At 40.9% G+C, this 23,067-nt stretch overlaps 1 protein-coding gene and 1 non-coding gene across 2 annotated transcripts in view; one reads left to right on the plus strand and one right to left on the minus strand.

Moving 5' to 3' along the window:
* The window catches only part of knl1 (kinetochore scaffold 1), a 91,994-nt gene extending 70,879 nt beyond the window's left edge, over nucleotides 1-21,115 (plus strand). The window contains exons 20-25 of the mRNA XM_078233243.1: nucleotides 1,447-1,547; nucleotides 3,996-4,064; nucleotides 6,943-7,052; nucleotides 9,408-9,526; nucleotides 11,802-11,924; nucleotides 18,740-21,115. Of these exons, the coding sequence (XP_078089369.1) occupies nucleotides 1,447-1,547; nucleotides 3,996-4,064; nucleotides 6,943-7,052; nucleotides 9,408-9,526; nucleotides 11,802-11,924; nucleotides 18,740-18,878 (661 nt within the window). The 3' untranslated portion in view covers nucleotides 18,879-21,115. The remainder of the gene's footprint in view (nucleotides 1-1,446; nucleotides 1,548-3,995; nucleotides 4,065-6,942; nucleotides 7,053-9,407; nucleotides 9,527-11,801; nucleotides 11,925-18,739) is intronic.
* LOC144507429 (U2 spliceosomal RNA) lies at nucleotides 11,370-11,561 on the minus strand. Its single transcript, XR_013500105.1, has one exon. It is a non-coding gene; the product is annotated as a U2 spliceosomal RNA (small nuclear RNA).
* Nucleotides 21,116-23,067: the final 1,952 nt, after the last annotated feature.

A 23,067-nucleotide genomic window follows, 5' to 3' on the forward strand; every position in this document is an offset into this window, starting at 1 on the left:
TCCCATATCCTTCCTTCCTTCCCCCCCTCCTCCCCCCTCCACTTCCTAGCTATGACTGTAACATTACATTCTGCTCTCTCCCGTTTCCTTCTCTATGAGCGATATGCTTTGTCTATATAGCGCGCCAGAAACCATACTTTTCACTGTATACTAATACATGTAACAATAATAAATCAAATCAAAATTTGGTTGCTTTAATCTAAGTGATTTCGGGTGCCTTTTTAAAAAGTACAATCTATAGCCTTGCTTATAAAATTCAAACGCATAACATTTAAAGACTGAACAGGAAATAGGCCGAAAGCATAACCATTCTTTTTATTGTAACGATCATGTTCCAAGTTGTGAGACTTCTTATGATGTATACAGGGTCATGTTCTCCACTACACTTCCTAAATTCGATGACAATCTCCTTTGTTTTGTTGCCATTGAGGGAGAGATTATTGTTGTCGCACCAGTTCAGCAGATTCTCTATCTCATTCCTGTACTCTGTCTCATCATTGTTTGAGATCCAACCCACTACGGTGGTGTCATCAGTAAACTTGAAAGTCGAGTTGATGGGGAATTTGGTCACACAGTCATAGGTGTATAAGGAGTATTGTAGGGGGCTGAGAACTCAGCCTTGTGGGGCACCGGTGTTGACGATGATCTTTACTAATTGTGGTCTGTGGGTTAGGAAGTTCAGGATCTAGTTGCAGAGGGAGGAGCTGAGGTCCAGGCCATGGAGTTTAGAAATGAGTTTCGTAGGAATAATGGTGTCGAAGGCTGAGGGGTGCATGTATGTACCTATTAAAATAGTAGTGGTAATGAGGGGCATGGTATTAATCAGGTGATTAGAGAAGCATGTAGCGTGGGTAATACCGTAATCATGGGTGACTTCAATCTGCACTTAGACTGGGTAAATCTAATTAGAAGTAATGCTGTGGAGGATGAGTTTCTGGAGTGTGTTAGGAATGATTTTCTAGATCAATATGTTGAGGAACTGACCGGGGAACAGACAGACCCAGTATTATGTAATGAGAAAGTATGAATTAATCTTGGGGATGAGTGATCATAATATGGTAGAATTTTACGTTCTGTTTGAAAGTGAGGTGGTTCAATCTGAAGCCAGGATGATAAATTTGAATAAAGGAAATTATGAAGGTATGAGGGGCAAATTGGCTGAGGTGGATTTGGAAAATACATTAAAAGGACACTCTTTTAAAAAAATTATTACATAGTTTACAGAAAATGTAGATTCTTTCAAGGCACAAAACCCAAAAAAGGAAAGTCACTTAACTGACTCACTGGAAGTTAAGGATTTTAAAGGCCTATGAAGTTGCCAGAAATAATAGTAAATGTGAGGATTTTGGAAGCATTTTAGAATGTAGCAAAGGAGGACCGTGCTGCTTATATAACTTGGAATATTTATATTTGTTTTCATGATCTTATTTTAATTTCTCTTCTAAGGCTGTTAGAATGGACATTATTTCTCTACCAGGATGAGCAGGCTGTCTACCAGTTTCTGTACGAGTCCCTGGAGCTCACCTTGAAGTTTGGAGAGCCTGAATGTAAGTGTGTTATTTAATTGCCTGGTGATATAAAAATATAAATAGTCTTTTACCAGTGCATTAGGAATTACTGTGGTATAATTTTACCAGAAGCCATTATGATTTAATGTGTCAGGTACAATGCTGTGTGACAGAGTTTATCATCTCAATTTAGTACTGCCAGTTGCAGGCAGATAACAGCAGTCCCTCACATTTATGTTATATGAGATTGGAAAGTTAAATTCTATAATTGTACTGCAGGTGTGCTTTTCAGTTGTACGTGAGCCTCCAGGCACCTCCATCTAATCCTATGGTAAATCTCTCCAATCGTCCCTTGTGTACTTTGAGTTTTCCCTTAAATTGCTATTGGAAACTTGCATGAAAACTTTCTTCTTAGTGCCAACATTTGACTCTTGATCCAAAGTACATAGAAGTAGCATTGGGGGTTTTCTTAGATCAATTGATAACAAGTGCCTTAATGAATCTGAAGGTTGTAGATTTGTGCTTCATGCCTGATCTGTAGCGCAATAAAAATGGCAGACTTTCAATTCAATATATCACCTTTCACAATGACAAGACTTCTCAAAGCACTTTAGAGCTTGAAAAAAGTACTTTTGAAATGCAATCACTCTGGAAATGCAGCAGCCGATCTGTCCACCGCAAACTCCCACAAACAAAGTAATGTGTTAATGACAAGATAATCTGCAGTTAGAGGTGTAATTTGTTTTCTCAGTGATGTTGATTGAGGGATAAATATTGGCCAGAATACCAGTGATACGTCCCCTACTTTGCTTTGAAATAGTGCCATAGAATCTTTTGTATTCACCTGAGAACACAGATGATGAGAACACCAAAGATGTGCGGGTTAGGTTGGTTGGTCATGCTAAATTGACCCTAGTGTCAGGGGGATTAGCAGGGTAAATATGTGGGGTTATGGGAATAGGGACTGGGTGGGATTCTGGTTGGTGCAGACTCGATGGGCCGAATGACCTCCTTCTGCACTGTAGGGATTCTATGACGCATGGTTTAGAGTCTCATCTGAAAGATGACAACCTTGAAACTGTTGCACTCCCTCTGCTACACTGGAATGTCAATCTTGACTTTTGTGCCAAAGCCCTACAGTGGAACTTTATCTGTCCATTGATAAATCTGTGTCATGGGAAGTAATAGGTTTGTATTGATGACATCATAATTGTTTAAAAATCTTATTCATCTGTATCTGTCTAATTTCTTCTACAACACAGACATATATCTGAAGAAGTAGAAAATTGCTCAGGTGTATTTAAGGTTTTAAAACCAGCTGTATTAGATTCCTACAATAAATTCTGCAGCCATATCCAAGAACAACTTTCAACTGATGGCAGAATTTCAATGCATCAGCTCTCTTTCCATTTTAACCACTAATCTTCTTGTGCTTTTAGTAACCACACAAAATGCAGGACAAATTCAGAAGAGGGAGTGCTCACTACATGGTTTTCATTTCCATTTGCATTTCCTCAAATAATGAAGCAGGTCATGCCTCATACAACAAGACTTGGACAAGGTTCAGATTTGGGCTGAAAAGTGGACATAACATTTGCACCCAGGCAATGACCATCTCCAGCAAGAAACCAGTCTAATCACCTCCCATAGATATTCAACGGCATTGCCATCAGCAAATTGCCCACCATCAATATCTGAGATGCAAACATTGAATAGAAGCTTAACAGGACAAGCCACGTAAATGCTGTGGACACCTGCCCCCACTCTTAAGGTTGGGCAAACCTGTTATAAATGAATCACAAAGTTAGCCTGTAGATAAAGCAAGTAATTAGGAAGGCCAATGGATTATTAGTCTTTATTGTAGGGGAATGTATATCAAGTTTTATAATCTTCAGAAAATTTTGCTACAACCAGTATTGGTGAGATCACATTTTGAGTACCATGTGCAGATTTGGTCTTACTTTTGGAGGGATATACTTGCATGAGAAGCAAGAGGTTCACTTGGCTGATTCCTGGGATGAAGGAGTTTGTCTTCCAAGGAAAATAGACCAGGTTGGGTTAAACTCATTAAAATAGAAGAATAAGGGATGATCTTATTCAGATGTATAAGATTTAGAAAGAGCTTGACAGGGTAGATACTGAGAGGATGTTTTCCCCTTGTGGGGCAGTCTAGAACTAGGGGGTCTAAGGGGGTCTTCTATTTAAGATGCGGATGAGGAGGAATTTCTTCTGAGAGTCATCAGTCTTTGGAATTCTCTTCTGTCAAGACAGATTTTTTGATCTGCAAGGGAATCCAGGATTATGGAAGGCATGGGGGAAAATTGAATGAAGGTTATAATCCAATCATCCATCCTCATGAATGGTGGAGCAGGCTTGATAGGCCTAATTTTATTTCTTATCATCATTGTTTTCAGTGGGTTATTTAATAAGTTAACTGATAAGTTTGTTTCCAGACCTGTTAGCTCTAATCTAATTTTGTTTTAGCAGGTGGTGGTGTCTCTCTTGGTGAGAAGTGCAGGAAAATCCTTGACATGAATCTTGAGTCCCTCTTGGATGGTGAGTTAAAAGATCCTATATATGGGCCTTGAATTAACATCCCAAAGATTTTTTTTGCTATTAACACTTTTCTATAAATTGATTAGTTTAAAAATAAATGTAAATGTGTGCCTTGGCACCCAGTTAAAAGAATATCAGGTTTTATTTTCATTTTAAAAATTTGATTTGCCACAAACGACTAGTTTTTCAAGACAGCCTAGGTTGGCTTGAGACAAAGGAACCGATGGTTACTAAAAGCACAAGAAGATTAGTGGTTAAAATGGAAAGAGAGCTGATGCATTGAAATTCTGCCATCAGTTGAAAGTTGTTCTTGGATATGGCTGCAGAATTTATTGTAGGAATCTAATACAGCTGGTTTTAAAACCTTAGCTGAAGCAATTTGGAACTGTTATATATACTTTTTGATCCAATCGGCAGATTTTGTATTGAGGAACGAGTAGGATAGTGGTCGTAAGGAGTTTGATACTTAGATGTAGAGAGAAAATTTCCAATTGTAGAGAAAGACCAAAACTTTAGGCCATTAATAGTCACTAATAAATCGGGAGTTCAGAAGAAACTTCTTACCCAAAGACTGGCACAGTGAAACTTGTTACCACAAGGTGTGGTTGAAATGAAAGCACAGATGGAATTAAGGAGAAGCCAGATAACCATATGAGGCAGAAAGGAATGGAAGCTTATGTTAAGGTTAGACAAAGACGCTTGTGTGGAACATAGGACATAGGAACAGGAGTAGGCCAATAGGCCTGTCCACCATTTAATTAGATCATGGCTGATCATCTATCAAGGACGCGGGGGCACAGCCTTAGAATAAAAGGGAGTCACTTTAGAACAGAGATGAGGAGAAATTTCTTCAGCCAGAGAGTGGTGGGTCTGTGGAATTCATTGCCACAGAGGGCTGTGGAGGCCGAGACGTTGAGCGTCTTCAAGACAGAAATTGATAAATTCTTGATTTCTCGAGGAATTAAGGGCTATGGGGAGAGAGCGGGTAAATGGAGTTGAAATCAACCATGATTGAATGGTGGAGTGGACTCGATGGGCCGAATGGCCCTACTTCCGCTCCTATGTCTTATGGTCTTATGGTCTAAGGTGCCACTTTCCTGCACTATCTCCATATTTCTTGATGTCATTATTCTCCAGAAACTTCTGTCTTGAACATAATGACTGAGCTTCCACAGCCCGGGCGGCACGGTAGCACAGTGGTTAGCACTGCTGCTTCACAGCTCCAGAGACCTGGGTTCGACTCCCGGCTCGGGTCACTGTCTGTGTGGAGTTTGCACATTCTCCTCGTGTCTGCGTGGGTTTCCTCCGGGTGCTCCGGTTTCCTCCCACAGTCCAAAGATGTGCAGGTTAGGTTGATTGGCCATGCTAAAATTGCCCCTTAGTGCCCTGAGATGCGTAGGTTAGAGGGATGAGTGGGTAAAATATGTAGGGATATGGGGGTAGGGCCTGGGTGGGATTGTGGTCGGTGCAGACTCGATGGGCCGAATGGCCTCTTTCTGTACTGTCGGGATTCTATGATAGCCCTCTGATGTAAAAAATTCCAAAGATTCACCATCCTCTGAGTGAAGAAATTCTCTTCCAAGTCTTAAATGGCCAACTCCTTGTCCTGCGATCATGTCCCGTGGTTTTAAATTAACCAACCGGGGAAACATCTCATCTATATCCAATCTGTCACACCTGTAAGAATTTTGTAAGTTTTGAAGGGGTGACTGCATTGCAATTTAGGGATCTCTCCTCAAAAGGCAATCCCAGGGATTAATCTGGTGAACCTCTGTTGCAATCCCTGTTTCCTTCCTTAGATCTACTGTTTGCCTTCCTAATTGCTTGCTGTACCTGCATGCCAGCATTTAGTGACTCATGAACAAGTTCATCCAGGTCCGTTTTGGACACCTGCATTTCTCAACCTTTAATCATTTAAGAAATATTCTGCCTTTCCGTTTTTTCTTTCAAAGTTATTCACATTATATTCCATCTGCCTATTCACTTAGCCTATCCAAATCCTCTTGAAGCCTGCTTGCATCCTCCTCACAATTTACACATTCCCACCTAGTTTTGTATCATCAGCAAATTTGTAGAAATTACAGTTGTCCCCACATCCAAATCATTTTATGTTGTGAACAGCTTTGGACCCAGCACTGATCCTTGCGGTACCCCATTCATACCAGCCTGCCATCCTGAGAATGATCCTACTCTCTGCTTTCTGTCTGTTAACCAATTTTCAATCCATACCAGTATATTACCCTCAATCCCATGTGCTCTAATTTTGTTTACTAACTTCCTGTGTGGGACCTTATTAAAAACCTTTGGAATGTCCAAATGCACCACATCCACTGGTTCTCCTGCATCTATGATGCAAGTAACAAAAACAAGTTTGTCAAACATGATTTCCCTATCATAAATCATGTTGATTCTGTCCAACTTTAGCATTCTTTTCTAAATGTCCAGTTATTGACATGCTTTATAATGTATTTATATTGAGCATAAACATTGGTCCAAATGTTGTTTCTGTGCTGTATGTTCTGTATAATTAAAACATTGAAAAAAGATAAATATCACTGCTCTAAAAGCACAGAATCAGTTCACAGATAGCAACCTACCACCTCCACTAGAAATGTAAGTAGTATGAGCTGTTGAAGTGACCTTTAAATTATTACAAAGTAAAATTCCAATGTTTATCAGTAATCTAGATTTACTTCTAGCCTGTAAAGTGGGGGAAGGGGGAAGAATCAACAAACAAGTTAATTCAGTTGATAAATTTTATTAAATTCCTTTGTACAGTTAATCTTAGTTTTAAAACTAAACACAATATTTCCAGTCAGATCTGCATTAAAGAGTGTTTCCTGATATAACACACAAGTGTTTTCATTTTATTTTTCAGAGGATGAGGCTCCCTTACACTCCAAGCTTGTTCATGACCTGATTATGACATACTGGAAGAGTCCAGGCAGTTGGCATAATGTTTACAGAAATGAATCGCAACTCCCCATGGTATGTTTATTGCACCGTTATTCCTTTCGTCATGTCAATCACTCCCCAATCATAGATCTTCCTCTTTGTTCTTTCCTCTTCCACAGCAACTTTCCTTGGCTTTGTATCTATGAATAAACTTGAGTATTGATCACCAAGCGACTACCCTAATTTTAATTTCTGATGAAAGGTTGTTGATCTGAAATGTTAACTCTTTTTCTCTCTCCATAAATTCTTCCCGCATTTCTGTTTTTATTTCACATTTCCAACACCGGTAGTATTTTGCTTTCGTTCTACAGTTTATTGCCTGCTATTTGCCATGACCATCACATATCACTTCCTTTTTTGAGAGCAGGAAGCGGGTACAATTCTGTGACAAATGCAGGTTCTCCCCATGTCTGTGTAGGTTTTTTCCAGGTGCTCCGGCTTCCTCCCACAGTCCAAAGATGTACAGATTTGGTGGATTGGCCATACTAAATTGTCCCAGGTGTGTAGATTAGGTGGTTTCGCTATGGTGGATGTATGGCAGGGCTGGAGCAGCAAGTGGACCTGGGTGGGATGCACTTCGGAGGGTTGGTGCAGTATTGATGGGCCAAATGACCTCTTTATGCACTCCATTCTATGAAATAAGTGGAGTAATTTGTTAATTAATTAGAAAGGGTTGATGGTTGAAATTGCAGTCTGGTCTTATTTTCATCCTTAAACTACCTCCTTTGGATGAGTTTTCCCAGTTCTTAGGCAGGCTTGTTGACAGAGTTGTTGGCTTAAGATTTGCCAACTGTATATTATACTGTGAATCAGACAGTTTCCACTGTCCTGCTGGTCAAGGAGAAAGAAAAACTGTTCCAATTGGAATGTTGGTGTGAAAGCGTACCTGGTGTAAGCTAACAAGAGTGACATGTTGGCAGGCACAGTGATGTCTGTCCCTGAACTGTCCTACATCATCTGATGGAGGTTGATGTGAAGAGATGCTTCAGAGAGCCTACTGGAGTTCATAATTTGTAAATTCATCAAAATAACGTGCAACCTTTGATGAAGGTTTTTAGAACCTGGTATACTGCAGTAGCAGAAACTGAATGTATCTTGGATTATCTGTAAATGAAATGAGTAAATACTGAATGTTTCTTTAAAGATATGGAGAAAGGGTATGGAATGAGACTAAGTGAATAGCTTTTTCAGAGCTCTGAAAGAAGAAGTCATAGGGACTTAAAGCTATCACCAAAATCTTGCTGCCGTTCACGCCAGTGGTATCTTGCAGTCCTGCCAATGGTGCACCCCCTGTGAGTTTCCCAGTGGCGAGGGGTGCATTCAATGGGAAATCCCATTGACAACAGCGGGACCATAAGATCCCAGTGCCAGTGCGCAGCATGCTGTCTCCCACCGCCACAAAACATGCCACGAAGAGTGAGAAAGGTCCTGCCCATTAACTCTGTTTCTGTCCCCACAGATGCTGCCAGACTGGCTGAGTTTTTCTAGCATTTCCTGTTTTTAATTTAGCTATTTCAGAGAGTTGACTCAGGCACGATGGGACAAATGGTCTCTTCCTGTCACATTTGGTGATTCTGAAATTTCTCAATCCTATTTATATCATATTTGCTCAATTCGTAATTACTTAAATTAAACACCAGAACCTTCAACTTGATTTCTCAAGTTAAATAAAAATTTGTGTTGTAAACTGTAATATGGATGTAAAGTCTTATTTATAATCCAATTTAATCAAGAACAGATTGCCACATACATTTTTTTTTCTTCAGCTATGTGTTAGAAAACCTTGACCAGCAGGACAGTGGAAACTGTCTGATTCACAGTATAATATACAGATGGAAAACTATAATCTGCAGTGTAACTGTTATATTACTGATTTGTCTTCAGTCGTCTGTGTTTTATCATAGAAATCATAGAAGCCCTACAGTACAGAAAGAGGCCATTCGGCCCATCGAGTCTGCACCGACCACAATCCCACCCAGGCCCTACCCCCATATCCCTACATATTTTACCCGCTAATCCCTCTAATCTACGCATCCAAGGACACTAAGGGGCAATTTTAGCATGGCCAATCAACCTAACCCGCACATCTTTGGACTGTGGGAGGAAACCGGAGCACCCGGGGGAAACCCACGCAGACATTCTCCATGTGCAAACTCCACACAGACAGTGACCCAAGCTGGGAATCGAACCCAGGTCCCTGGAGCTGTGAAGCAGCAGTGCTAACCACTGTGCTACCGTGCCGCCCATGAACTCTTTTAATACAGTTTACAGCCCATACTTCCTGATCTCTTCTTGGCATGTAAAGGATTATTTGCTCTGGGAGATTGAAAGGCTTGAGCAGTCCTTTCTGGTTTGTATAAAATTCCAATTCTCTCTTTGCCATTCCAGCTTTTACTAGATGTCTCAATAGCGGTGAGTCGATATCGATTGCTTGGGGATGAACTGGAATATTTCCTGAACTGGGGATCAAAATTTGGCATTCTGAAGACTGAGATCCAACCAACGGAGTAAGTATAGTGATAGAAAACTGCTTGTAATTATCCAGTAGTGAATTGCTGGGAGAAATGGGAATGTAAGAGTCCAGATTTTGAAGTCGATGTAACCTTTCTTTTATATATCCTCAAACCACTGTTTCCAAAGTGATCAGGCATTGTATTTATATCTGCCGCTCTGGACTATAACATGATTAATTTGTACCCATGTGCGGTCTAAGTCTGCCTTTAACATTGTACGTGATTAAAGTTGAAGTTAAAGTTTTAATTTATTAATCACAAGTAGGCTTACATTAACTCTGCAATGAAGTTACTGTGAAAATTCCCAAGTCGCCGCACTCCGGCGCCTGTTCGGGTATGCTGAGGGAGAATTTAGCATGACCAATTCACCTAACTAGCACATTTTCGGACTGTGGGAGGAAACCGGAGCACCCGGAGGAAACCCATGCAGACATAGGGAGAACGTGCAAACTCCACACAGACAGCGACCCAAGCCGGGAATTGAACCCAGGTCTCTAGCGCTGTGAGACAGCAGTGCTTGCCACTGTGCCGCCCCGTTGTGGGACCATAATACTTGGGGTCAGTATTCTCAGGTTGTGATTCTTTCTATTTGTTGCCACCCCCCCCCCCGCTTCCTTGACTGTCTACACAAGGGCAAAAACAGTATCCAAAAGATAAATCGGAGCTAGGAGAAGCATTTGAGAGCATGATAGGCATTCGGCAACAAAAAAGCCTTGTGTATCCATTTTGTTCCATTCTTATCTATCTAAGTGTAGCCAGAGAATCTTTCACATTGGCTTCTCTTCCTGATCCTGCACTATTACCATTTTCCCCCAAGGATCTATACTTGTTTCTACCCCCCCCACAATTTCTCATCTATATGCTGCTGTTGATGAGATGTCAAAGACTGATGGCATTCAGCTCTACCTCACCATCATTACTCTTAAAATCTCCACTTTTGTTCTATTATTATTAATGTTGCTTATTCAAAGTCTTATACTGGATGAACAAGAATTTCCAACAATTAAATATTGGGTACACTGAAGCCATTGTTTTTGATCCACGTGACAAATTCCTTTCCCTAGCTACCTACTCCATTCCTCCCCTGGTAACAGTCTGAGATTAAGCAAATTTGTTTGCTACTTTGGTGTCACATTTGATCCTAAGATGAGCTTCTAACCTTGTACTTATACCATCACTAAGACTGCATAATTCCACTTCCATCACATGGCCTCATTTTGCCCTCGTCTCACTCATCTGCTGCTGAAACCCTCCTTTGTGCCTTTGTTACCTCTACTCATCTATTCCAACACACTTCTGGCTGGTCTCTCATTCTACTCTTCATAAACTTGAGGTCATCCAAAGTTCTGCTGCTCGTGCCTTAACTTGCAGCAAGTCCGGAGTCCGATTTTTTTTTTTCCCCTCCAATCTCACTAACCTACACTGGTTCTTGGTCAAGCTACATCTTGACTTTAAAATCCTGATCCTTGCTTTCAAATCCCACCATGGCTGTGGCCCTCCTACCTCTATTGTCTGCTCCAGCCTCACAACCCTCCACGATACCTGCGCTGCTCTAATTCTAGCCTCTTGCATTCCCAGTTATAATTCCTCTACCGTTGGTGGCCATGCCTTCACTGCTCTCCTCACTTTCCTCCTTTAACATTCTTTTAAACCTACCTTTTGACCACGCTTTTGGTCATCTAACAATATCTCCTCACATGGCTCATTGTCATATTTTATTGTTTTTTAAAAATCCCATTCAATCAAATCAAGTCCAATTCAGAGTCTCAACAAGTTGAGACATTCCCGATTCAAGCTGACAAGACGGGGCTCTCACCTCCCGTCTTGGGCCCGATCCACACGATCCAAGCTGATTGGAGTAGGCATTGCACCTCCTCCAAGGCTTGATCGCATTTGCATCTTAGCCAAAAGGCCGAGATGTCGCTTTTAAAAATTGCTTCAAATGAAGCTAAAATGTAACCTAATGACTTCAACCAAGTACCGCATGTCAATACTACACTTGATCTTAGCCAAAAGGCCGAGAAGCATTGTTTTTCGATGCTTCTGTGAAGTGCCTTGAGATGTTCGTTATGTTAAAGGTGCTACAAATTTAAGTGGTTGTTATATCAGCTCTGGGTCCCATTCACCTCCTTAAACACAGAAATCACCCTGAAATTGAGTTTACTATTAAGGAATTGATCACAATCCTGTATGATAATTTTAATGTCTGTCTGTCCTGTGGCTGTGGTTGCATTGGTCTCGCCCCATGATCATTGTTTTTCTTTTGCAGTGTGAAGTATCTTTTCACGAGTTATGATGCACTGTCGAAATTTGAACTTACATTTCATTTAAAGCCAAGCTATCCATGGAGCCCTTTGCAGTTCACATTTAACTCTTGGTTCGGAAACATCAGGTGCGTTCATGTACTTTGTAACAATTTCTAATGCTCTAGGCTCTGCTTCGGAATAGTGTCGCCTTTCAAGTGGAACTAAACACCTGAAGTAGGAATGCAGCTCTTGGAAGAAGGTTGCATAGACTTTCCATAGGACCGAGAGAAAATATCAATAGTATTGGTGCAGAAGGCCTGAAATGTTTTTCTTTCCCTCTCCAAATCACAATATGTGACTCTGAAATAACTTGTAGCACATCAATGGAAATTCACTCTCTGACCACAGACCAAGGATTAAATCTGGACTGTGGCTTATCTGGAGAAACTCGTTGGGCTATCAGGGTTACACCTCATGGTCATTATTCAACAACTGAGAGACTCTGTAGCTGCATGAAGTCCAAGAACTGTATTGCTGAGTACAATTCTAACCATACCCAATATGGTGGGGAGGACGACCTGGGTAAGATACTCCATCAGAGAGTTGGTGCAGACTCGATGGGTCGAAAGGTCTCATCACTGTCGGGTTTCTATGATATGTACATTTGCACATTTACAGCAGAAGGTCACTTGAAAAAAATGCTCAGAAGTGGGAATGTTGACTGATTTCACTTGGGGTACATTTAGAATGTACCTGTACTATTGTTCCAATTGAGGAATCAAGGGATCTCAAGGGATGTGTGGCTCAGTGATTCATTTGCCTGTATGTTCTAGGTTTGTATGGCAATGGCCATAAAAGGTTCCACATATCAAGAAAACATCGTACCCAGTGTAACCGATCAGTCAAGATTTTCTGACTCTGCATCTCCTGCTGGAAAGCGCGCTCAAGGACAGAATTGAGTTTTGTGTGCCTCCTGTAGTTAGCCTTCCTGCATTCACTGTCCCATTTCCCAAATAAAAATTGTCACCATTTGTTTTAGGTATTTCAAGGTGGTTGAAAACTGTGGAACTGTACTCCAGCAGAGTTAGTGCCTTTAGGAGAGGAGGAGAAAAGTGAAAAACATGACCAGACAGTGATCTTAAATTAATTTCTGCAGTTCTTGTAAACCGTGTTGTAAACATTCTAATGTTTAAATAGGAAACATAACTTCTTGTGAAAGGGGCAGATTGGAATTTAAATGCTGAAGTATGAGAGATAAACAATGACAAACTTGCTTGGAAGTATTTAATAATTCTGAATGAATACATATTCCATTGAGTGATTTAAAAAAAACTCCAGAGGAAAAGACATCCATCCATATTTAACTAAAAAGAGTAAGGTTAGCATTGAATTAAAAGAAGAGGTTTTAAGTTGTTGAGTCAAACTCTCAAAATCACTACCAGAAATAGTTGGGAATCAAGGATCTAAAGAGAGGGAGGATAAATAATTAATATGAGTAAAGAAAAGCAATGGAGAAAACCAACACATCACCTAGCCCTAATGGCCTACAACTTTAGAGTTCTAAAAGAGGTGGCTGCAGAGATGAAGAATGCATTGGTTGTGATCTTCCAAAATTTCCTCTACAAGAATGGTCCCAGTAGATTGGAAGATAGTAAATCCAATACCATTATTCAGGAAAATAAGTTAATCTGTCATCAGTAAAATGATGGAACCCAAGAAGTAAGTGGTAATAGGGTATTTAGAAAATCACTCATTTACAGAATCATAATGGTTTGATGAAAGGTAAATTGCATTTGACAGATTTATTAGAGATTCCTGAGGATGTTAAGTAGCAGGGTAGATAAAGGGGAAGCAATAGATTTCAATATATTTGGATTTTCAGAAGGTAAAGTATAAGGGCCATGTCGAAAGGTTGTTATGCAAAATAAGGGCTCATGGATTTGGGTAAGTAGTATATTAGCATGGATAGAGGATTGGCAAAAGGACAGAAAATAGGAATAAATTGATCATTTTCAAATTGGCAGGTTACTAACTGTTGGGATGCTGCAAAGCTGTTTGGAGTAAGCTATTAATGACTTGAATGAAGGAACTGAATGTAAAGTATCTACATTTGCTCAAAATTAGGTGGGAAAGTAAGCTGTGGGGAGGACACAAGTTGCAAAGTAAAATAAAACAAGTTAAGTAAGTGGGCAAGAGGTGGCAGCTAATTATAATACGGAGAAACGTGAGATTTTTAAATGGTGAGAAACTATTAAATGTTACTTATATGTGAGTGTCTGTGAAACAGCATTAACATGCAGGTACAGAAGTAGTTAGGAAGCTGAATGGTATGTTGACCTTAAAGGCAGGGATTGGAGAACTCGAGTAAGAAAGTCATACTGAAATTCTACAGGTCTTTGAGACTATACCTGGAGTATTGTGTATAGTTTCTGGATTCTATCTAAGGAGGATGTTACTTGCATTTAGGAGTGAAAAGATGGATTCCTAGATGAGAGGATTGTCCTATAAGGAGTCAAAAGTCCTAAATGGTAGAATAGGTGAAGGAAAACTGTCCCACCAGCTGCAAAAGCAGACGAAGGCCGCAGTGACACATCAATCACCAACCCATCAAGATAATGATGGAGCCCCAAGGTCCCCATATTAAACAAAGTCACACATTGGCTTCTACCACAGTTCATCTCCTAAGTCCTGTGGTGATGGCAAATTGATAACGGGACAGATCTGAGAACTTGGGAGCACCTGGTCAAGAATCTGCACATGGGCAACAGATGCATGAATGTCATTGGGCAGCTGTGTTGGGCAACAGTAACTGAGCAGCCATCTTCAGGATACCCTCAGGTCACCCCAAAAGGGGAGGGAGCTAGAAAAGTAGCCATAAAAATAGGCTGTCCCACTTTGTCCTGGATGAGAAATCACCCCGCGGGATTGCCATCTTTGTAGTCAAAGAAAAAATTTTAAATTTTACAACTTGGCATGTTAGAAAACTCATGGATAATCTCAAGAATGACTATCTGCAATTGTCCAGTGTGAGCTATCAAGACTCCAAACTGATATCGCCACTCTGAGTGAGACCCACCGTCCTGGGGAGGGACAGCTGACGGAACAAGTAGAGGGGGGATGCACTTGCTACCAGAAAGGAAAGGCCCTCAGAGACCTTGTGTCGACGATTTTCTTTTGCCATCCAGATTAGGATCTTGGGTGTATGGCTCGAATTACCGAATTGTATAAATGAAAGACTCATGACATTTCAACTACAGCTCAGCCGCACCGTCATCAGCACTTATTCTCCAATCCTTGACTCCACTGAAGACGTTAAGAAAAAGTTCTATTCTGATCTTGATGAAATCCTCACTGACACCCCAAAGAAAAATAATTCCTCTTGTGGATTGTAATGCAAGGGTTGACTGGGACTTCTAAATCTGGGATGAAACCTTTAGAAAAATGGGGTGAGTTGTGCAAATGTTGTCCTCCTGCTGACAGTGTGCTTAGCATGACCTCATTACAACAAACACCCTCTTCTGCTGGAAGGACAAATACAAAAACATGGAGGTAACCTAGACCAAAGCATTGGCACTCTGTGGAGTTAATGAATGTCCACGTCAAAAATCCAAATGGTGTCTGTATCACTCAATTCATGCAGGGGACTGGTGCCTGCTGGACAGTTCATAGATTTCAATCGTGGATAAACATTCGCCTCCCTGCAAGACATTGCAAGGGCCAAAATTCCAAGAAGAGGATCATTGACCTGAAAAGAGGTCCAGCTCAATGAACCAAAGAACACAGTCTCAGAATAAGGAAAGGCCATTTAGGACTGAGATGAGGAGGAATTGCTTCATTGAGTGGTGAATCTTTAATTTTCTACCTCAAGTTTGTTGTGGAGGCTTAATCATTGTGTGTTCAAGACACAGAGTGATAAACTGTTAGCTCATAAAGACATCAAGGAATGTGCGGGTAGTGTGGGAAAATGGTATTGAGGAAGACTATTAGCTATGACTAATTGAATGGCAAAGCAGGCTCCAGGGGCAGAACTGCCTGCTCCTTGTATTTCATATGTTCCTATGTCTCAGCTCTAAAGCAGCCTGCCCTAAGAGAGGAGTTCCAAGTCCAGCTCAGGGCCAACCTGGAAAAACTTCACACATGCAACTGAATCAAATAAAGTCAGCTGTGTTAGACTTCTGTGCCCAGACCATTGGGTTTGTGCATTATTACCGCCAGAACTGGTTCAAATGAAAATAATGCTCAAATTTGTGATGACCACCTCCCCCAGCAATAAAAATGAGCAGCCTTCATTGGCTGGCAAAAGAACCCGAGGTTTTATCTCAAGAAGGCAGCATTCCAGCTGCTTGAGGCTGTCACTCAAAGATGAATCTGGAAGATAAAGGACAATGATGGAAATGAAAGCCCAAGAGATCCAACTGATCATCATGACATGTGAAAGCCACAGCCAACAGTAGACCAAGTCAAATGGACAAAATTCCCTCATTCACAGGATGCCATTTTTCTTCTTAAAAATGACAGTGCCGTCTGTAAATGCTGGAAAGAACATTTTGGACAGTAACTCGGTCATAAATTCAGAGTGGTAGTTGATACCCTCCAACGCTATCTCCCGAGTACTCTGGTAGAAACTGTGGGTTAACCACCATTGGAAGAGCTGTAACAAGCAAACATGTAAGAAGCAACAAAGCATTCAGCCCCAAAAGTATTCCAGCTGAGGTCTTCAAAGCTGGTGAACATTTGATCCTATCAATATTCCAGGCACTTATCCAATGAATTTCGGAGGAAAATAACTTTCTTCCCATCCCCCCCCACCCCTGCCCTCCCCAGCAAATTTCTCTTGCCCATAACTGGGAATGTCCTGATATGCATTCTCCTGAATCGTCTACTTCCTGTGGCTGAAAAAATCTTCCCAGAGGTGGTGTGACTTTAGAACTTTCAAATAAACTTCTGACAAGGTCTATATTGCCAGGCAAATTCAAGATAAAGGTTGAGAACATCAACCTGAACAAAGTATTTGACTCAGTGATTTGCCAGACTCTGTGGATTGTGTTCCAATGATTTGGATGTCCAAGAAACTTCTCACGATTCTGCAATTGCTTCATGATGATATGACTGCAACTATCTTGAGTGGGAAATCTAAAACTAACGCCTTTAAAATCTAGACCGGGATTAAGCAAGGCTGTAGTAGTTTCCATGCTATTTACAATTTATCTGACAGCAGCTATTCCTCCTGGTTCTGGTATTACATTCTGTCTAGTTGGAAAACTCTTTAGCTTCTGTTGCCTCTAAACTGATCACCATTGATATATTGATCTGCAGTTTGTGGATGACAGCAGTTGTTGCCCACTCTGCATCAGATTTGTAAGCCACTCTTGACTGCCTCAATTCTGCTCACAAAAAACTCAGTCTATCCTTGTACGTTGCCAAAGCAAAATTCATATCAAGCCACACCTGGTCAGCCAAATGTTCCATCTTCCATATATGTAGAAGGAATATGTTGAAAGCATTTCCATACCTCAGCTGTCACCTCTCTCAAAAAGCCACCATGGGGTGGCACAGTGGTTAGCACTGCTGCCTCACAACACCAGGGACCCTGGTTCGATTCCAGGGTCACTGTGGAGTTTGCACATTCTCCCCGTGTCTGTGTGGGTTTCCTCCGGGTGCTCCGGTTTCCTCCCACAATCTGAAAAACGTGCTGGTTGAGTGCATTGACCTGAACAGGTGCCGAAGTGTGGCGACTAGGGGAATTTCACAGTAACTTCATTGCAGTGTTAATGTAAGCCTCATTTGTTACTAATAAATAAACTTTTTTTACTTTAACACTGGCTCAACTGTGCCAGTTTATACTCGGACAAACTACTGCATTGAGTGTTTGGCAACAGAAAACTCGACAAGTCAGAAGTCCAAGACTGACTATTGTGCTTGAAGGGCTGAAAACTGTCTTCCCCCGCCATGTCCTGTTCTCTCTTATAACTAATTTTCCAGGGGAGGAATAAGCAAACATTTCAAAGACAATCTGATGTTCCCTTGAGGCACATGGCATTGACCATAATGACTGGGAGGAACTTGCTACCAATCGTACAGAATGGCTCATACTTGAGTCCCAAAGTCTTACTAAGGCAGAGCCATGGTGTCAAATAAAAGAAATCGAAGCAAAGCCTGCACTCTGACTTCCACTACATCGTGGTACATCCTGTCTCATTTGCCCAAAGGGAGGTCTGTAGGTTGAGAATAAGCCTGCTTGGTCACATTAAGACCCATAGCAGAAACTCATGACCCTGAGTACATATTCTCGAATCAAGGGACTGCCAATGACAATGATGAAAAGTGATTGTGGGCAGAACGGATCTTCAATCCTTGAAGTTTAGGAGAATGAGAGATGATCTCATTGAAACACATTCTGAGGAGGTTTGATAAGGCAAATGCTGAGAGGCTAAAGGATTGTATGTAGATGCTCAGTTGCTGAGCATTTTTTTAAATTTAAGATTAATCAGAATTTTGGCTGCTATGGGAATCAAAGAATGAGGTTTATAGGAGTAAGTTGAGGTCGCAAAGCAGCCATGGCCTGGTTGAATGGCTGAACTGCTTAAGGGCCTGTGCAGCCTACTCTTATTTCTTGAGTTCCTACGTCTGTAACTTTTAAACATATTATACAACATTTTATTTATGAAAATCAGCACAGAAAATAGTGCTATTAAAGAAAAAATGTAGATCTTACATTTATACATCTTTCATGGTCTAAAGCTGTCCCAAAGCGTGTTATAGCTGATGAAGTACTTTTGATGGATAGTTATCATTGTAGTGTTTGAAACATGGTAGCAAAAATATGCACAGCAATCTTCTACAAACAGCAATGTGATGACAACCAGATAAAATATATCTATTAAAGAACTCATTATAGTTGTGAAGTTACTCACTGTAAAAGTTAACTTATTTAATGTTTTAACTTTTTTTAAAATTGTAGTGGTGAACATATTAATGAAGTCCTGCTGACAGTAAAACCAGGACCCAAGTATCTCACCAGGATTGTGAAAAGTCTCTTCCGGATGCTGCTCATCATTCCCGGTGCTCACCGATTCCAGCTACAGCATTCATCTTACTAACTAGGAAAGAAAGAATGAGCATTCAGCCGTCTTTCCCAAATCCAATCGGGAGCAACATCAGCTGCCATTTCTGTCAGTACTATTGAGTCAATGAGTTTTGTATATATAAGACAACAATGGATGGGAACTTGAAGTTGCCATGAATTAACATCTTCAGAGAGTCAGGAGCTGTTTTTGAATGGCTCAGACTGAACAGATGAAAATCTTCCTCCCCTGGCTGCAAGGAGCCTATGTAAATTTGAGTTTGGGCAATTCTGAGTGGCCGTGGGCCTGCAGAACAAATTTTGCCCACAAAGTTGGCCATTTTGTTCTGAAAAGCTGCAAGGATAGATTTGAAGACACTGGTGAAATGGGTGTCCTGGGATGGGGCGAATTAGCTATTTTCCCCTGGAATGCTGGTATAAATGACATGAATCATTTTTTATTACACACAACACAAAGTGCTCTGTACCAAGAATCCTCCTTGGCACAGAGCAAAAGGAGATTTACCTTGGTGACCTAACTACCGAAGTGGGTGGTACATATGCCATTCCTCAGCACTTGATTCTTTCACCTAGACTAGCACAAAGTATATACTTTTTTTCTGGAATTGTGTGTGTGTGAAGTATTTGTGCAGTAAATTGTATCTTTCATTGTAATTAAAGAATTTTTATATCAACTACTGATTCTGATACTTGTGTTTTTAAATTCATCTCATGTAGACATTGAGATAAATGGCCACTTAATCTGTATGTTATGGTGTTTCAGTGAATGTTGCCCAATTGCACAGGCAGAAATTCCTTTTTCCTCCATTATCATCACATCTTTTATAGCAAAATGAACCGGCAGATTCTGTTTAATATCTCAATCAGTGATTGTGCAACACCGCACTGGTATCTGCTGCAATTCCTTGTGAAAGTCCTGGAATGATGTTTGAACCCATGACTTTGAGTTGGAGGTGAGGTTGCTGCCAATCGAACCAAATGGACACTGGGATGATGTGCTATACCCTCGAGTGAAAGGCAAAACAAAATGGTGACCAAATTGATTATCAAGAGAGAACTTGAATCGTGCCATTGTTTTCAATAGTTGTAGGCTTGTTGTTGATTTTGTGATTGGTCATTTTCATATCTCCTTCTTGGGTAATTTTCACTTGGGTGTCTTTACATTGGTAGCTTCAATTTCTGTTCTGTTGTGATCTGTTCTTATTCTTGGCCGAAATGTCATTTATGGTTAATTTTGTACATGAGAAGATGGTGTGCTAGATGCAAGCTTTTTAATATGTAAAGTTATAAATGAATGCTGTCATTATTGTAATTACCATCGACACCGCACGCCGGCATCTCCACATCATTATTGTAATTACCAGGAAAGATTGAATATGTTGGAGCTCTTTTCTCTAGAAAAAGGTCTCAGAGATGACTTAATAGAAATTTTCAGAATTATGAAGGGGTTTGATAGGGGCTGGATATAGAAAAAATGATTTGACTTGTGGGGCAATTCAAAACTAGGGGTCATAAATATAATAAGTAATCTGTGGCCAAACGGGCCACCTAAGATGGCAGTTTGCAAGAGCACGCTGGGATAATTGGACAAGCACTGAAACAGACGGGCTGCAGCCTCAAAAGAAATTGGACAAGCTGTAACTGCAGACGTTGGAATACACCGGATGTAGGCCATCTCGAGAACAAAGGACACTTCCTGGTCAATCTGGGTTGTTTACCAAAAACAGGTACCATAACCCCTTATTTGGGAGGGAGGTATGTGTCTCCAGCATCTACAGGCATAGCCGTTGGGCACACACCCAGAGATCGGTGTGGCAGCCCCTGATTGGACTTTATTGATCAGGTGATCAAGCCCTGATCGATTGATTGACAATAATCAAGAGACCGCCCAAAAAGGCACGAAACCAATGAGGGATAAAAGATGCTGCACAATAGAAGAATCTCTTTTTCCTCTCCCCAATGAACAAACCACAACAACGGTGACCATCGCCAGCAATGACCAGCACAAGGAGAGCCACCACACCAAAGGAAGGAAAGAAGACCAGAGCCAGAGTATCAGACCAGACTGAAGGACCAGACTACGCAGAGAACGACGGAGACTTAACACGCAGATAAAGGCCAATGTCAGCCTGGGTACTTGCCAGTCACGCAAAAGTCAAGGTCTAGTATTGGACTTGAACTTTAGTATTCTGTAAGATAATTTAGTATTGATTGGGTGGGTGATTAATAATTGTGTGTGTGAATAAATATTATTGCACTAACAAGAAATCTACTCGCAATTCTTTGCCCAACATATAAGGGTTAAAACAGACTGTGGCAGGCACAACAAATTCATCCAATAAGGAATTCAGGAGAAACTCCTTTATTCAGAGGGTGGTTATTGGGGTGAAGTGCATGCAGGCATTTAAAGGCAGCACCGTGGCAGGCACTGCTGCCTCACAGTGCCAAGGATCCAGGTTCAATCCCAGCCTTGGGTAACAGTGTGGAGTCTGCACATCCTCTCTGTCTTCGTGGGTTTCCTCCCACAGTCCAATGATGTGCAGGTTAGGTGGATTGGCCATCCCCTTAATGTCCCAAGATGTGTAGTATAGGGGGATTAGCGGGGAAAATAATTACGGGGTTAGAGCTGGGGTGGGATCATTATCGATGCAGGCTCGATGGGCTGAATGGCCTCCTCCTGCACTGTAGGGATTCTATGAAAGATAGATAATACATGAAAGAAATAAGCTGTTAGTGATTTGTGGAGTATAGACACCAGCAGAGACTGTAAAACCAAATGGTGCTTTCCTCACTATACATTGTGTAAAACATTGTATAAACATTAATGACTGCACTTCATTTTTTTCTTCTTGCATTTCTAATTTCATAGAAGGTTTCATAGAAACCCTACAGTGCAGAAGGAGGCCATTATTCATAGATAACTAGCTATCACTTAACTCTATGAATTAATTGAACACTCTGCCATCAATTTCCTATTCAAAGCCCATTCAATCCAATCAAGGTAAGTCTGTTGCTGCCAACTTGAATTCACAGCTTGTGATACAGTTTATTGTTTTAATATTTTTTATTTATATATGGCTTTGCATCCTGGTAACAACATGCATTTTATGAATGGAAATTGCACTCGGCACCATATCACATTCTTGGGATGTTTCAAAACATTTCACATCCAATTAATTAATTTTGAAATGTCATTGTTACATTTGGCAAATGCAGTGGCCAGTTTGAGTACAGCAAAGAATCACAATCTGTAAATTAGATAAATGGCTGTTGAAATTTGTTTTTGGCATTGGTTAAAAGAAGAATATTGTCCAACAGGACAGCAGTCGGGCTCCCTACACTTCATTCAATAGTATCTTGAGATACTTGACCTCTACCTGAACACTTGCTCTGAATGGTGACACTTCCAGCAGTTCTTGGTTTTGATGCTTCTTGATGGGGTAAACTGTAATTCAACTATTATCATATCAAGCAACAATGAAAATAGGTTTTTATTTTTCTGTTTTGCAAATTTTCTGTTTTATTCCCCTCCTGATTTTATTTTGTTGGAGGAGAATTGTATCAATATGTTGTCCAAGGAGCCATCCTTCAGTAAAGTTTATTTATTAGTCACACGTAGGCTTACACTGCAATGAAGTTACTGTGAAAATCTGTAGTTGCCACACTCCGGTGCCTGTTTGGGTACACTGAGGGAGAATTTAGCATAGCCAATGCACCTAACCAGCATGTCTTTCAGACTATGGGAGGAAACTGGAGCACCTGGAGAAAACCCACGCAGACATGGAGAGAGCGTGCAAACTCCGCACAGACAGTGACCCAAGCTGGGAATTGAACCTGGGTCCCTGGCACTGAGGCAGCAGTGCTAACCACTCTGCCACTGTGCTGCCCTACTGTGCTACAGTGCTGAACGGTGAGGAGTATCACAGCCAAGTTAATCCTTTGTACATTCAATTGCCATGTGTACATATACTTCTGGGAGGCTTCAACAAATAATGATGAAGAGTGGAAATTCTGACCGGAGCAGCAGCCAAAATAGTACTTCGATCCTTATCCTGGAACACACTAAATCTTACCTGGGATCTTCCCAGTGTATATCAGCCTCCTTAACTGTGTGGAAATAAAGATTCACTGCAATTACCTCGGAATCCAATTTTCCAGGGCTTTATAAATGTGAAACTTCGTACCTCTCTCTGTCCTCTACAATA

This window comes from Mustelus asterias, chromosome 18 (assembly GCF_964213995.1).
Source record: "Mustelus asterias chromosome 18, sMusAst1.hap1.1, whole genome shotgun sequence".
In the NCBI taxonomy this organism is placed as follows: domain Eukaryota; kingdom Metazoa; phylum Chordata; class Chondrichthyes; order Carcharhiniformes; family Triakidae; genus Mustelus; species Mustelus asterias.